The sequence below is a fragment of the Topomyia yanbarensis genome, unplaced genomic scaffold (assembly GCF_030247195.1).
Source record: "Topomyia yanbarensis strain Yona2022 unplaced genomic scaffold, ASM3024719v1 HiC_scaffold_39, whole genome shotgun sequence".
In the NCBI taxonomy this organism is placed as follows: domain Eukaryota; kingdom Metazoa; phylum Arthropoda; class Insecta; order Diptera; family Culicidae; genus Topomyia; species Topomyia yanbarensis.
The window spans coordinates 50,115-63,424 of record NW_026683591.1 but is presented as its reverse complement, the minus strand read 5'-3'; the positions used below and the strand labels follow the sequence as shown (position 1 = coordinate 63,424).

Genomic DNA, 13,310 nt, shown 5'->3' with positions numbered 1-13,310 from the left:
GTCTACAAAGCCTAGAACGAAAATTAGACAAAGATGAAGTATTGAAGAAGAATTATCATGATTTCCTCGCAGAATTCTTGCAATTGGGGCACATGCGTGAACTGGCAGGGAATGCAGTCGATCCACCCAATGTTTTTTACCTACCACACCATGCTGTTCTTAAAGACTCGAGCAAAACAACCAAGGTACGAAGTGTGTTCGATGGGTCTGCTAAAACTAGCACAGGTTACTCCTTGAATGATGCACTTTTAATCGGACCCGTAATCCAAGACGATCTTCTCAGTTTGGTTACAAGATTCCGCAAGTACAAAGTGGCGTTACTAGCGGACATCGAAAAGATGTATCGTCAGGTTTCCATTCATCCTGATGACCGCCCCTTGCTGAGAGTTTTATGGAGATTTAGCCAGGATGAGCCTATTGCCAAATACGAGCTAACCACTGTAACTTATTGGTTGGCACCGTCGTCGTTTTTAGCCACTAGAACGCTTAAGCAGCTTGCCGATGATGAAGGTGGCACTTTCCCACTAGCTGCCTCTGCAGTAAAAAAGGATTTTTATATAGATGACTTCATCAGGGGCGAATCCAGCATCGAAAGGGCGATCTAATTGCGAAAAGAGATGAGTTGCTTACTCAATCTAGGCGGATTTCAGTTGAGAAAATGGTGTTCAAACTTCCCAGCTGCTCTAGACGGTATTCCACATGAAGATTTGGCCACACAATCTAGCAGAACTTTCGATCCAGAGGAAACTATAAAGACTTTAGGCATAAGTTGGGAGCCGTCGTCCGATCTATTCCGCTTTGATATAAACACTAACGCAGTTACTGAACCGATTACCAAACGAAGCATTCTTTCGGCTATTGCTCGATTATATGATCCGCTCGGATTGATTGCCCCGATTATAATTCGAGCTAAAATGCTTCTTCAATTGCTGTGGACGTTATCGCTAGATTGGGATGAAGATGTACCGGGCGAGGTACAGACGAGGTGGAAAGGTTTCGCTTCGGAACTGCCTGATTTGTCATCGTATCGTATTAGCCGCTACGCATTTGGTGAAGGTGATATACAATTACATTGCTTTGCAGACGCATCGAAGGCAGTGTATGGGACATGTGTTTATGCTCGATCGGTTGATGCATTAGGAGGAGTGAAGGTTGAGCTCATCGCATCAAAATCGAGGGTAGGCCCACTAAAACGACGCAGCATCCCACGGCTGGAATTATGTGCGGTACAACTTGCTGCACATCTTTATGAGAAAGATTATTCAGCTTTAGATATGAAGTTTTCGTCAGTATGGTTTTGGTCGGATTCTACTGTGGTTCTACACTGGCTCAGTTCGCCCCCTCACACCTGGAAGGCCTTTATTGCGAACAGAGTAGCAGACATCCAAGAAACAACCCGTGGTGGCAAATGGTGTCACGTTCCTGGTGCAACCAACCCGGCTGATTTAGTTTCCCGCGATATGACAGTGGAGCAGTTAGGGAATATCAGTGAATGGAGACATGGACTACATTGGATGCAGGGGGAATTGGATGACTGGCCGAAACAGAACTGGATAACATCGACCACACACTCGCATGAAGAACTGGAACGCAAACACTCTGTCCTTACTATTCAAACCCCAACGCTACCCAACCCCTTAGTAGCCCGTTTTTCGTCCTATCTTAAAATGGTACGTACGACCGCGTATTGCCTGCGGTTTTTTTTCATAATGCTAGAGGCGGAAAACGAACAACCTCTACAGTATTATTGGTTCACGAATTGGAGCGAGCAAAAACGGTTCTGGTAAAGATCGTACAAAGGGAATGCTTCGATCAAGAATTGAAACAACTCAAGCAAGGCAAAAATGTTACCAAGCAGTCCAGTTTGAAGCTTTTGAATCCGTTTGTCGATTCTTCTGGCCTAATTCGAGTTGGTGGCCGGCTCAAACTGTCAGATGAGATTTACAGTACCCGGCACCCAATATTACTACCTGGATGTCATCACTTCACTCGCCTACTCCTAATGTCGTATCATCTTCAACTGCTTCATGGGGGAATCGCGCTCACGCTCGTAGTTGTTCGAAACGAATATTGGCCAATAAATGGGAAACGAGCTGTACGCAGCAAAATTCGTCGTTGCTATAATTGTGTTCGTGCCAATCCGCAACCAATAAACCAACCTATGGGACAGCTTCCGCATGCGCGAGTTACCCCTAGCCGCCCATTCTCTCGCACTGGTATTGATTATTGCGGCCCAGTGTATATTAAATCCACTAATCGTAAAACCGCTCCAGCGAAGGCCTATATAGCTCTGTTCGTGTGTTTCTGTACACATTGAACTTGTTGGTGATTTGTCCACGTCTGCCTTTATGTCTGCTTTAAGACGCTTCGTTGCTAGACGAGGTCGACCCGAACATCTTTTTTCGGATAATGCCACAAATTTTATAGGCGCAAAAAACGAGCTTCATGCCCTTTATAAAATGCTTACCAACCACACCGAAATAGACCGTATCGCTACCAGTCTCGCAACGGAGGGAATCACATGGCACATGATACCCCCACGTGCCCCAAATTTCGGTGGCCTCTGGGAGGCAGCCGTGAAGGTGGCCAAACGTCACCTCGTTCGTCAATTGGGCAACACCGTATTGTTCTACGAAGACTTGCTGACGATTCTAGCGCAGATAGAGAGCTGTATGAATTCCCGCCCGCTTGTTTCTCTATCGGAGGATCCCAACGATCTGCACGCCCTAACGCCGGGGCGTTTTCTTGTTGGTTCTTCTCTCCAAGCCATCTCTGATCCAGATTGGAGAGAGTACCGATAAATCGATTGAATCGATTCCAGTTCGTCCAGCAGAAAGTTCAGCACTTTTGGTACCGCTGGAGAAACGAGTACCTGAAAGAACTACAACGACAAGCTACCGTAAACCCAGAAAAAGTCAACCTTAAGGTTGGCCAGGTGGTGATCCTGCAAGACCAGCTTTTATCTCTAACGCGGTGGTCATTGGCTCGAGTTGAAGAAATTTTTCCTGAAAAAGACGACGTTTCACGAGTGGTGGTTCTGCGAACACCGTCCGGAACTTACAGGCGACCCGCCTACAAGGTGTGTCCGTTACCTGATACGTTCGACGAGGATGAAGAAGTCAGCGCAACCCTCAACCAAGCTGACGACATCATTTGTTCATCAAATTAGTTTAAAAGTCAATGAAATGTATTGAGTGAAATATTTTTAGAATTATAGAGAAATTGATAATTTCAGGTGGCCGGTCATGCTAGATTTAATTAATTTAAATTAGAATCCGTCTAAAAATTGATTGCGAACGCGCCCCAATCAAATTCATTGGTGGCAATACTACAAAGTAGATTTTTCCCACGCTCTTTAGCGCCAATCACCTTTGATAGGGGATTCATCTGTCTCTTCTATTCTACCTATCGATCAGACCGGTCACACATATCTCATCGTGGAATATATTGTTTCGGAGTAATAAAGTTTTTTCGATAAGCGATCGCGCTTTTACCAAAGTGAAATATTTTATCTAAACCGTCGTAAATACACCGTCCCACCCCAATTACATCCGTGATCATTCCCTGATGATTCAAATACCTTTCGAACAAGCTATAGATTGTTGAAATCGGACTATTATCAAAAGAGATATTTAACATTAAATGCGGATGAAAGATTTTTATCATTTCCCATTGCCAGAAATATGACCAAAAACATGTAATCTATTATTAACGCCAAAACGGCTTATTTTAGGTCAATAGTATCTTCGCAGAATTTAATGGAGGCAATATGCCCTTTCTTTTGGTATTGTGCTTTTGCTGATTAATCCCCCTAGGAGTAAGATATTTTCACAAATTTTCTTGTAAGTGATTATATCGAAATGATGCCTTCAGCAAATTTGTAGCCTTTACTTTTGCGAATAACTTTACTGAAGACTTCAAATATCTATTTTGAATACTTTAAAAGTTATGGCTTGTTGTTTGTGGATTACTCTTTGTCGCCTATTTATTGTTCAATATAGCAATAATCCATTGAAATAAGCTAAACATTATTTCGATAAAACGAATTTTGTATTTCATTTTTCTATCTACTTCCGCTAGAAATAATCACTGAACACTTCCAAGTTGTCTGGAAGGAACTTGATAACTTATCAATGTAAAAATGTTCATTTGTGCGATCCTTCTGACTGCAATTTTTCTAACTTATAACCATCGGATCGATCTGAAACATATTGGAAAATGAAAAGCGAGACGGTTTTGGGGTTTAACACCATACAACCCCCCCCCCCACCCTCCCACCACACCCAAAAAAAATATTGGATTGAAGTTGAAAATTTATTGATGCTGACTGATTTAATTCAATATTACAATTACAATTATCTGATCCGTACATTGATAACCTGTTGTTGTAAACATCATGAGGTCTTTTGATAAATTGTCGGAATGGGGTCCTGATATTGAAACGAAGTCAATTTTCACTCTTTTTATTAAAATAAACGATTCCCGGCTAACTACTCTTTCTCTGGGCAAACTAGGAGATAGAACGACAGATTGGCACTTACCTTCTCCAAAATGACCTCACAATGATCTTTTTCGGATCCGATTATGTAAAAAGACTAGTTTAACTGCATTTCACGGTTATTATTGAAAGATAATTTTTAAGTTAGATTAAATTCTATAAATTTTATCTTGCGCAATCATTACTTTACAAATTACAATTTATTCATTTTCGTTGGCTAGCATGGTGCGGCCGTTAGTTGGGTGGGCGCCTTGATGGGTAGAAACTACCGGATAGACTGTTCGTCCGGACAGAGCAGACAGGTCATGTTAGGGGTACTCACATACCTTACTGAGCGACTCGCCGGTCGCAACGGTGGTGGTGACGGGTCGTCGGCGTTCGGTGAGAGTTCACGATGGCCGGGTAGTGTGGGATAGCTGGATCGGACTACCACCGTAGTAGTGGTTGCTGATGTGACGACGAAGGGGGGGGGGGGCAGGATGCGGAGTCAGGCTTCTTAGTGTTGGGTCCAACGTGTCTTCTTTCACAACGGTATTCCACATCGATCGTAATGGCGAGATCGATGAGGTATAGTCACCCGCGTGGGGTGATCGATCGACGGGATGCGGGATCGTGTGTTGACGTACGATCAGGGCGTACTCGAGCGGACACTAGATTTACAGTGTGCACTAATAAGAGTGGTTTTTTTTAAGGGGGAAGCCGCACGACATATTTTAATTCGGGCATGCGTCTAGCTATAGGACCTCTAACTTTTCGACACGCTCACTGCCGGTCCTGATAGCAGCGCTTTTCTTCGTCCAAAGGACACCACTCCACGAACTTCCCGCCTCACTATATCACAACGGTGATTTTTAATGGCACACTTCACTTAAAATTTCGCCCGAATGTAGCTTTTTGGTTTAATCCTTAAACCGCGCTCGAGGGACCGCATTCCCGTCACACTAGTGTCGTACTTAATAAAAGAGACCTACCCACATCACTTCATCTCCTTTTATAGTCCTTGCTCTCTCTCCCATACCGGAACTCTCACTCTCATATCCCGAACGTAACGAAACCTGCCAACTATATTGATCGTGGCTCTACATCCCGTAGACGCAGAGTTTCGTATGTAGCCACCCTAATACTCAATTAGCGATTATTTTTAAATTGACGGTTATTATACCCTAGCTTTCAATGTTCTTTTGAGAGTGATTACTTCGCTATTTTTCCTATTTTTTTTTTGGCGCATGGTTTAGTATTATACCTAGCTAGATTTTAAAATTATAGGTTAGTAAATTCATTATACAATTCAAATATTTCGATCAAAGTTTGCCCCTTGATTCTGCTAAATTCAAATTTATATAATTATCACTTTCAAATAGATAAACAATATAAAACAAAACAAATTTTCATATTAATTTGGGTCGAGTTGGAGAAATTGAAACCCGTTGGTTACAATACTCCCCGGGCTGGGAGAAAAAAAATCGAAGATTTTTTTTGTCAAATGTTTATACTGGATTAATCGAATTATCTCTAAAAAGTCTTAGTACATCAATTATACAGCATACGGATAAATCTGAAGACTCAAAGAGGTTCTTAATCCGTTCAGATAAACCCTAAGCGAGACCTTGAGCTCGTCTATTCACACCTCCGCTTTCCTGCATTCGAAAAGAGTTAAAAAAGGAAGTGAAAATCTCTCGATATACGCATACAGGACCACGGGAGCACAACAAAATTGATAGCAATGTTTTCCTCTTATTTTCTATTTAAATCCAGTGTCGATAATCTGTAGATCTCATTCATTCGCCTTCATTTACTCTATCCCAATCATTCCACTATAGAGGCCTCTGGAGATTTTAATCACGTTCGCTCATATAACCCTCTCTCTACAGACACATATATCATTTCCACTGACCTAGCATTACTACTCCACTAACCTTATCTAATTACCTCCACATCTACTACTACCACTATTTATCCTAGTATTTGCGCGCATACTTTGAACTTCCTACCCGGGTAGATTTAATTATAATAACAGCTCCGCGTCCGGAGTAAGACTGTGTGCGAGGACGGCTTCTCGCCCAACCTTTGCTAGTAATGGTGGTTATCTGAGGTAACTCATTCCAATTAAATGAACCGACCCGCTCTTAGAGGCAGTTGAAACCTCATCTTCTAAAGTGGTGGACCCGATTTCTAAATTATAACTAGCTAATGGATTTTTTTTTTGGCCTGGCATCTGTCTGGCCACGATGAGTAATTTTAAAGAATTTCCGTGTTTATAGACACCCTCAACGATGGTTTAAAGATATGATCACTGGATCCTGATTGCAAAACCTACATACTACGAGGATGGGCTATGGAATAAACTGACTAAAAGCTATATATCTTTCTCTACATGTCCTTGTTTGACCTTTCAGATATCAACTTAAGTATAATAGGAGTAGTGAGACAAATTCAATCGGCAAGCAAGAATTTTATGGGTTTTCAACTGGTCAGCCCGGCTTAAGGTGAACTGCTGGCCAGATGCCCAAGGGCTTACCATCCATATCGACAAGGTCATACGAGGAAGTGCCAATCGTTGCCTTGACCTTACATGGCAAGTATTGGGACCCGTATTTAGCGTTGTAGCTATCTATGGCACTTGAAAGGCGCATATGTTTGCGGTAAATTAATTGACCAGTCTGAAAAGTTTTTGGAAACCTCTGATGTCGCAGATTGTACTGTTTCCGACAAGTGTCATTGGCTTTAACTAGATTGGCTTTTACTTGATCGTAAATATCACCGAAATGAGTCGATTTTTTTTCTTCGACCTGATCAGCGGAAAGGTGGTTTTGATGTCTAGATAAACGGTGATCAGTTCCAGTGATGAACATTTCATGTCCATGGGTTACGTAATATGGAGTAAAGTTACTGGAGCTGTGGACACTGGTATTGAGGACCGCCTCTATCTCCGCTAGTCGTGTATCCCAGAGGCGCTGGTCGTCGCGAGCATAGGTTCGAATACAAGCGTTCACGGTCCTATTAACCCGTTCCACCGGATTGGCTTGGGAGTGATAGCGTGAATTTAACCAATGGTGAATTCCAAATTTGTCTAACAGACTCTTGAACTCGCGAGATAGGAAGCTCGCCCCGTTATCGGTGATGATCACCTCGGGAGTGGAGTTTTTGTAAAACCATCCATTTTTCAAGTGTGAGCATAGAGCGGAGCTCTCAATGCGTCTCATGGGTTGTAGTAGAACCCATTTACTGAATAGGTCCAACACCACTAGCAGGTACTGGTTACCTTTTTTGCTCCGGGGGAGAGGGCCGACAAAGTCCGCGAAGATGATCTGCCAAGGATGATCAGATATTCGCATTTCTCCCATCGGTGGAGTAACAGGAGTGGATGGTCCCTTCACTTCCTTGCAAGTCGCACAATTTTGTACGTATTGCTTGATTTCTTTGGCCATTTTTGGCCAATAAAACCGCTGTCGGATTCGAGCCAGAGTTTTATCGTAACCCAGGTGCATGGCTTCGTTGTGATTAGCCTTCAAAATATCTAGACGACCTTCGGAGGGCGGAATCAGCTTCCACTCATATCGTTTATCAGACAGAGTGTTTCCAGCGGATACAAATTTATAAATTTGACCATACGACACGCGGAAATCTACGTAATTGTCGGGATTTTGGAGAACTTGCTGTCGTAACGAGGTATACCATGAAGAGTCAGTGGTATTTGAAATCGAAGCTACACTCCGTGACAATGCATCCGCCACCACATTTTCTTTCCCCTTGCGATGAATGATTATCAGGTCGTATTGCTGCAATTTCAAACTCCACCGACTGCAACGTGATCCTACTTTCCAGGAAGTGGTTAGTATATGAGTTAGCGCCGATGAGTCGGTCACTAAGGTAAAGTGACTGCACTCTATATATCCGCGGAATTCCTCTATGGCCAATAAGGCAGCCAAGGCTTCTTTTTCCGCAGGGTGGTAGTTCCGCTGGGGAGTCGTCAATTTGTGGGAATAATACGATATAACATGCTCCCTCCCATTTTGAGTTTGTGTTAGTACGGCGGCCACGGCTACGTCCGAAGCGTCTGTTTGGATTACAAACTCCTGACTGAAGTCAGGGCTACTCAATACCGGGGCAGTGATCAGCCGTTCCTTGATCGTGTTGAACGCCTTTTCGGCAACGTCGGACCACTGTACTACTTTACTTTTAGTTTTGAGCAATTCTGTTAGTGGTGCTACTATACCACTAAAATCGGGAAGGAAACGTCAGTAGTAATTTGCCATTCCAATAAACCTCCGTAGCTTAGTAATGGTTACCGGTCGCTCGTACTCCACAATTGGGCGTACTTTTTCTGGATTAGGACGTAGTCCCGTAGTGGATAGAATATACCCTAAAAATGGTAATTCTGTAACTCCAAACTTCGACTTTTCCAAGTTAATAGCCAAATTGGCTTGACTCAGACGCCGAGAGACCTCCAAAAGTATCCGAACGTGTTCCTCAAACGTTTCCGTTACTATGACTATGTCATCTAAGTATACGAAAACGTTTGGTTCCAACTCCCCGAATCCCAACACCCGATCCATCAACCGAGATAGCGTTGCTGGACTGTTAGTTAGTCCAAACGGGAGACGGGTGAACCGAAACAGCCCTTTACCCTGAACGCAGAAGGACGTATATTTACGTGACCGTACTTCCAACGGAATTTGAAGAAATGCCTCAGACAAGTCTATTGTTGTGAGATATTTCGCCCGCGGAAGTTGACCAAGTATTCGTCCTGGGTGAGGTAAAGGGTAGGAATCACGCACGGTCCTCTCATTAATCTTTCGGGCGTCCAAACAAAGTCGAACTTTTCCACTGGGTTTTATCACGGGCACCACATTCAAGGCCCAATCGGAATTGGTGCGCTCTATGATACCTAAACTTAACATGCGTTCTAGTTCTTGGGAGACTAATCCCTGCACCTTTGGAGACATCACATACGGAAATTGTCGTACGGCTGGCTTATCTCTCCATTCTGGTTTCAACTCTATATAGTGCGATATTAAAGGGGTGGCGGGAATCTTACCTGATTCCGCGACTTTGAATGTTTTCTGGATATGTTCAATTTTCAACAGCTCCTCTGGAGTCAAAGTTGAATTAGGGGGCAGTTTTGTGGATTCCAACTCTTCCGCGAATGCGGTGTATTCAATTTTAGGTATAATATTGAATTTATTCCAAAAGTTCATTCCACATAAACAGTTTACAGCAAGCTGAGGGACGACTAGAGTCCTGACGATCTTAGTTTGTCCATCCACCGTAAACGGAATGAACAGCTGTCCTTTGATATCTAAGACCTCTCCGCTAGCTGTTTTCAAAATTATAGGATTATCCAGAGGTCGTAGCTTAACCTTAATTTTATTAAAAATAGATGCATTTATCATTGTTGATTGGCTACCACTGTCCAGTAAAGCCAGAGTGGGTATGCCGTAAATGTTCAGTTGGATGTAGGGCCGATTATCGTCTTTACCTAATAGAGTAATCTGATTTACTTCTAATGGAAGGGCATACATACTATCTGTAGCTACTTCTATCGTTCAGAATCAGCCTGCTCACTGAAGTTTAAGCGCGATGAGTTTGCATCGAAGTTTGCGAACAGAGTAGCAGACATCCAAGAAACAACCCGTGGTGGCAAATGGTGTCACGTTCCTGGTGCAACCAACCCGGCTGATTTAGTTTCCCGCGATATGACAGTGGAGCAGTTAGGGAATATCAGTGAATGGAGACATGGACTACATTGGATGCAGGGGGAATTGGATGACTGGCCGAAACAGAACTGGATAACATCGACCACACACTCGCATGAAGAACTGGAACGCAAACACTCTGTCCTTACTATTCAAACCCCAACGCTACCCAACCCCTTAGTAGCCCGTTTTTCGTCCTATCTTAAAATGGTACGTACGACCGCGTATTGCCTGCGGTTTTTTTTCATAATGCTAGAGGCGGAAAACGAACAACCTCTACAGTATTATTGGTTCACGAATTGGAGCGAGCAAAAACGGTTCTGGTAAAGATCGTACAAAGGGAATGCTTCGATCAAGAATTGAAACAACTCAAGCAAGGCAAAAATGTTACCAAGCAGTCCAGTTTGAAGCTTTTGAATCCGTTTGTCGATTCTTCTGGCCTAATTCGAGTTGGTGGCCGGCTCAAACTGTCAGATGAGATTTACAGTACCCGGCACCCAATATTACTACCTGGATGTCATCACTTCACTCGCCTACTCCTAATGTCGTATCATCTTCAACTGCTTCATGGGGGAATCGCGCTCACGCTCGTAGTTGTTCGAAACGAATATTGGCCAATAAATGGGAAACGAGCTGTACGCAGCAAAATTCGTCGTTGCTATAATTGTGTTCGTGCCAATCCGCAACCAATAAACCAACCTATGGGACAGCTTCCGCATGCGCGAGTTACCCCTAGCCGCCCATTCTCTCGCACTGGTATTGATTATTGCGGCCCAGTGTATATTAAATCCACTAATCGTAAAACCGCTCCAGCGAAGGCCTATATAGCTCTGTTCGTGTGTTTCTGTACACATTGAACTTGTTGGTGATTTGTCCACGTCTGCCTTTATGTCTGCTTTAAGACGCTTCGTTGCTAGACGAGGTCGACCCGAACATCTTTTTTCGGATAATGCCACAAATTTTATAGGCGCAAAAAACGAGCTTCATGCCCTTTATAAAATGCTTACCAACCACACCGAAATAGACCGTATCGCTACCAGTCTCGCAACGGAGGGAATCACATGGCACATGATACCCCCACGTGCCCCAAATTTCGGTGGCCTCTGGGAGGCAGCCGTGAAGGTGGCCAAACGTCACCTCGTTCGTCAATTGGGCAACACCGTATTGTTCTACGAAGACTTGCTGACGATTCTAGCGCAGATAGAGAGCTGTATGAATTCCCGCCCGCTTGTTTCTCTATCGGAGGATCCCAACGATCTGCACGCCCTAACGCCGGGGCGTTTTCTTGTTGGTTCTTCTCTCCAAGCCATCTCTGATCCAGATTGGAGAGAGTACCGATAAATCGATTGAATCGATTCCAGTTCGTCCAGCAGAAAGTTCAGCACTTTTGGTACCGCTGGAGAAACGAGTACCTGAAAGAACTACAACGACAAGCTACCGTAAACCCAGAAAAAGTCAACCTTAAGGTTGGCCAGGTGGTGATCCTGCAAGACCAGCTTTTATCTCTAACGCGGTGGTCATTGGCTCGAGTTGAAGAAATTTTTCCTGAAAAAGACGACGTTTCACGAGTGGTGGTTCTGCGAACACCGTCCGGAACTTACAGGCGACCCGCCTACAAGGTGTGTCCGTTACCTGATACGTTCGACGAGGATGAAGAAGTCAGCGCAACCCTCAACCAAGCTGACGACATCATTTGTTCATCAAATTAGTTTAAAAGTCAATGAAATGTATTGAGTGAAATATTTTTAGAATTATAGAGAAATTGATAATTTCAGGTGGCCGGTCATGCTAGATTTAATTAATTTAAATTAGAATCCGTCTAAAAATTGATTGCGAACGCGCCCCAATCAAATTCATTGGTGGCAATACTACAAAGTAGATTTTTCCCACGCTCTTTAGCGCCAATCACCTTTGATAGTGGATTCATCTGTCTCTTCTATTCTACCTATCGATCAGACCGGTCACACATATCTCATCGTGGAATATATTGTTTCGGAGTAATAAAGTTTTTTCGATAAGCGATCGCGCTTTTACCAAAGTGAAATATTTTATCTAAACCGTCGTAAATACACCGTCCCACCCCAATTACATCCGTGATCATTCCCTGATGATTCAAATACCTTTCGAACAAGCTATAGATTGTTGAAATCGGACTATTATCAAAAGAGATATTTAACATTAAATGCGGATGAAAGATTTTTATCATTTCCCATTGCCAGAAATATGACCAAAAACATGTAATCTATTATTAACGCCAAAACGGCTTATTTTAGGTCAATAGTATCTTCGCAGAATTTAATGGAGGCAATATGCCCTTTCTTTTGGTATTGTGCTTTTGCTGATTAATCCCCCTAGGAGTAAGATATTTTCACAAATTTTCTTGTAAGTGATTATATCGAAATGATGCCTTCAGCAAATTTATAGCCTTTACTTTTGCGAATAACTTTACTGAAGACTTCAAATATCTATTTTGAATACTTTAAAAGTTATGGCTTGTTGTTTGTGGATTACTCTTTGTCGCCTATTTATTGTTCAATATAGCAATAATCCATTGAAATAAGCTAAACATTATTTCGATAAAACGAATTTTGTATTTCATTTTTCTATCTACTTCCGCTAGAAATAATCACTGAACACTTCCAAGTTGTCTGGAAGGAACTTGATAACTTATCAATGTAAAAATGTTCATTTGTGCGATCCTTCTGACTGCAATTTTTCTAACTTATAACCATCGGATCGATCTGAAACATATTGGAAAATGAAAAGCGAGACGGTTTTGGGGTTTAACACCATACAACCCCCCCCCACCCTCCCACCACACCCAAAAAAAATATTGGATTGAAGTTGAAAATTTATTGATGCTGACTGATTTAATTCAATATTACAATTACAATTATCTGATTCGTACATTGATAACCTGTTGTTGTAAACATCATGAGGTCTTTTGATAAATTGTCGGAATGGGGTCCTGATATTGAAACGAAGTCAATTTTCACTCTTTTTATTAAAATAAACGATTCCCGGCTAACTACTCTTTCTCTGGGCAAACTAGGAGATAGAACGACAGATTGGCACTTACCTTCTCCAAAATGACCTCACAATGATCTTTTTCGGAT

The 13,310-nt window shown here is 42.7% G+C and overlaps 3 protein-coding genes across 3 annotated transcripts; all 3 read left to right on the top strand.

Moving 5' to 3' along the window:
* Nucleotides 1–617: 617 nt before the first annotated feature.
* On the top strand, nucleotides 618–1,787 carry LOC131695363 (uncharacterized). The gene has a single exon (XM_058983821.1). The coding sequence runs from the start codon at nucleotides 618–620 to the stop codon at nucleotides 1,785–1,787; it is 1,170 nt and encodes a 389-aa protein (XP_058839804.1).
* Nucleotides 1,788–2,459: 672 nt separating this feature from the next.
* Nucleotides 2,460–3,169, top strand: LOC131695362 (uncharacterized). Its single transcript, XM_058983820.1, has 2 exons — nucleotides 2,460–2,747; nucleotides 2,822–3,169. The coding sequence occupies exons 1-2, from the start codon at nucleotides 2,460–2,462 to the stop codon at nucleotides 3,167–3,169; spliced, it is 636 nt and encodes a 211-aa protein (XP_058839803.1).
* An 8,024-nt stretch (nucleotides 3,170–11,193) lies between these two features.
* On the top strand, nucleotides 11,194–11,903 carry LOC131695361 (uncharacterized). Its single transcript, XM_058983818.1, has 2 exons — nucleotides 11,194–11,481; nucleotides 11,556–11,903. The coding sequence occupies exons 1-2, from the start codon at nucleotides 11,194–11,196 to the stop codon at nucleotides 11,901–11,903; spliced, it is 636 nt and encodes a 211-aa protein (XP_058839801.1).
* The last annotated feature ends 1,407 nt before the right edge of the window (nucleotides 11,904–13,310 follow it).

Coding starts and splice junctions, on each gene's coding strand:
- LOC131695363 (XM_058983821.1), top strand. CDS start 618: ATGAGTTGCTTACTCAATCTAGGCGGATTTCAGTTGAGAAAATGGTGT.
- LOC131695362 (XM_058983820.1), top strand. CDS start 2,460: ATGCTTACCAACCACACCGAAATAGACCGTATCGCTACCAGTCTCGCA. Junction 2,748..2,821: donor TAACGCCGGGGCGTTTTCTT/GTTGGTTCTTCT, acceptor AATCGATTCCAG/TTCGTCCAGCAGAAAGTTCA.
- LOC131695361 (XM_058983818.1), top strand. CDS start 11,194: ATGCTTACCAACCACACCGAAATAGACCGTATCGCTACCAGTCTCGCA. Junction 11,482..11,555: donor TAACGCCGGGGCGTTTTCTT/GTTGGTTCTTCT, acceptor AATCGATTCCAG/TTCGTCCAGCAGAAAGTTCA.